The sequence below is a fragment of the Malania oleifera genome, chromosome 6 (assembly GCF_029873635.1).
Source record: "Malania oleifera isolate guangnan ecotype guangnan chromosome 6, ASM2987363v1, whole genome shotgun sequence".
NCBI classification, from domain to species: Eukaryota; Viridiplantae; Streptophyta; class Magnoliopsida; order Santalales; family Ximeniaceae; genus Malania; species Malania oleifera.
Window position 1 is genome coordinate 90853882 of NC_080422.1, and position 2730 is coordinate 90856611.

At 36.2% G+C, this 2730-nt stretch overlaps 1 protein-coding gene across 1 annotated transcript; it reads right to left on the bottom strand.

Moving 5' to 3' along the window:
- Nucleotides 1–315: 315 nt before the first annotated feature.
- On the bottom strand, nucleotides 316–1981 carry LOC131157323 (F-box protein At5g49610-like). Its single transcript, XM_058111383.1, has 3 exons — nucleotides 1748–1981; nucleotides 1026–1565; nucleotides 316–946 (listed from the first exon to the last, which is right to left on the bottom strand). Exons 2-3 carry the CDS (start codon nucleotides 1529–1531, stop codon nucleotides 358–360), a joined length of 1095 nt encoding a protein of 364 aa, XP_057967366.1. The 5' UTR covers nucleotides 1532–1565; nucleotides 1748–1981; the 3' UTR covers nucleotides 316–357.
- Between the last annotated feature and the right edge of the window lie 749 nt (nucleotides 1982–2730).

Consider the following 2730-nt stretch of genomic DNA (forward strand, 5'->3'; position numbering starts at 1 on the left):
CTTGGTGTATTTTTTTATGATATTTTAATTTAGAACCTTACATTATTTCCCATCTGTTGATATAGTTTATAATATTGTTTCACAAAAATTTCATACTCTATCCTTAAATCTCCATCATTTTCTTTTTAAAATCGAAACCGCAATCGACACGGACACCGAAATTTTCACTGAATGAAATGAAACTCCTGAAATTTTGAAACCTGAAAAATTGAGTAAAAATTGAACGCCTTAGAATTAATTTTACACTTTTTTTTTTTTTTTAAACCAGAACATAAAATAGCAAAGAAGTATTTACATTAAAAAGGGGAAAAATGTACAACTTGAAAACAAATTTAATATTATCAACTTTGCGCATAATTAACAGATAGACTTGGTGTTGAAATTAGTAAACTCCCAATCAGAGCCGAAGCTAAAAATATGGCGAGGAAGCATTCCAACATTCACGCTAATCACACTGGAGTTAAAATTTTGATCTTGAAATTTGTAAAATAATAACCTAAAATAACCTATCATGAGGACGACATCAGAATTATAGAAAGCCTTAGGTCTTGGACAGGGATCCATCTCCATCACAGACTCCATGCTAAGAGAATGCTTCTTCACCCACACTCCCTTCTGGTAATCCTCCGCCTCCCACAGCTCCATGCGCGTGTTTCCTCCATCGCTTACCATTGCCAACCGCCCTTTGTACTCCACGATATACATATACTCTCTGCCACTCTGGTACAAAGGATGCGGCACCGGGACCATCGACCAACTCTCAGAGTCATGGCGGAAAGTGAGGAGATGATCGTGAGTGGTCAGCCAGTGGATCATCCCGCCAACCACCACCGCAGGTTCATTTTGCAGAAAGACCGAATAAGGTAAATTGACGTCGTCTAATTGCTTCCAGGCCCAGTTTTCCGAATCAAATACCTCACATCGGAGATTATAGTAGAATTTAGACCTAAGAAAATATTAACAAAATTGAATATAGAAGCGTGAAGTTGTAAGAACAAATGTAGAAATAAGTTATGAGAGTGTACATAATCTTTGGTTGGGAGAGACGAACAATCTTGAAGTGGAGAGGATGGGATCGCAGTACTATCATGGCGATTTGATCCGTGAAGTATCGGGTTTTCGGGTTCGGGATGGCCCGCCATTGCCTGGTGCAGGGCTTGCAGATGTAGTATTTGGGTATTATGTGCACCGACGACTGCTGGTTTACGCAGCAAAGCAGCCCTTGGTTCGACGACGCAACAATCTGCACGTGCTTGGCCGGCAAGAAATTGAGCGATGGGGCGGAGCAACCGCCGGAAAACTTCTGCAGCCCGTCGACGGACACAAACACCGACGAGAACAGGCTGTTGCTGAGTTCCTGTATGAAGTAGCCCGACACCGCCTTCGTCCTCTGGCGTTGGTCGTGCATGAAACTTGATTCGTATGTTAGGGCGTTCCATTGCTTGCAGACCATCCTGCATCTCCCCAGCGTTTGCGGGAAAACCCTGGTTAAAATTTCGAAGATGATGTCGGAGGAGAACTCAACCGCCATTGTTTTGTTGCAGAACTCGAGATATCAAGAAGACCTAAAAATGGGAGGAGAGAAGAGAGTGAAGAGTATTTTTTTTATTTTTATTTTTGTATTTAAAAACAATTTATAACAATTAAAAATGAAAAAAATTCAAGCAAAAAAAATAATTAAACTAATAAAAAGAGAATAAGGTAGTGGAAAATCCAACTAAATAATAGAAAAACAATAGGACACAACCTTTCTCTTTTGCGCAAATGGCTGTTAGCGATTACATTTTTTTTTTTGAGTCTCGGCTTCACAATCACAAGGGATGGTGCCAACTTCAACTCCAAAACTGGGGACCCATCATCAAAGCAGTGATGATGATCAAAACTATGGCTCTGAGCTTAATTAGACAGAGCATGTATATATATAACAACGCTAGAGGCACCCATGCACACCAAAACACCTCAGTTTTCCTCTCTCTCTCTCTCTCTCTCTCTCTCTCTCTCTCTCTGTATATATATATAAGAAAACAGATTCCAATTCTATTGGAGTAATTCTCTATTCTTTTAAGCCATTCCTATTCTTTGCTTTCATCTCTTCTTATTTGTGTTACCATTGGGCCCCCAATTTACTATTCTTTAAAAGATAAAAATGTTATGAAAAGATAAGAGGTGGTAGACGAATTTAAATTTTAAATTGTTTTATTGCGTTGCTTATTATTTATCAATTCATGATCTTCAAAGGTTCCAACTAAACGATAGATGAAGGTTTTTTGAAAGAATTTTCATTGAAAATTAACTCCTCCTCTCATAATTAATTAATTCTATCCTCTTTGTACTCACCGTAAAATTTCTTATTATTTAGAAAAGTTAAAAGAGTTATGGAGATAATTTACGGATTTAAAATTGATATTAGCTTGTCAATTAACTTTTTATTTTTTACCAATATGAGTAATCAATATTGTCATAATCAATTATAATATTATGATTTTTTTTAAATAATAATGCAGAAAAAAAAATTTGATTAGAACCTAACCCCTCCAACCATGATTAAAAACCATCAAATATCTTCATAAAAATTCAGGATTTTATTATGTCATTTAGCAAATCGAGTCGATTTTTAAAATTTTAATAAACTAGAAAACAAAGGATGCGCCACGTATAGGATATTTAATTAATTAAAAATTATAAACACCCACAAACCGCTAAATTTATTTTTCAAAAAATATAAACAAA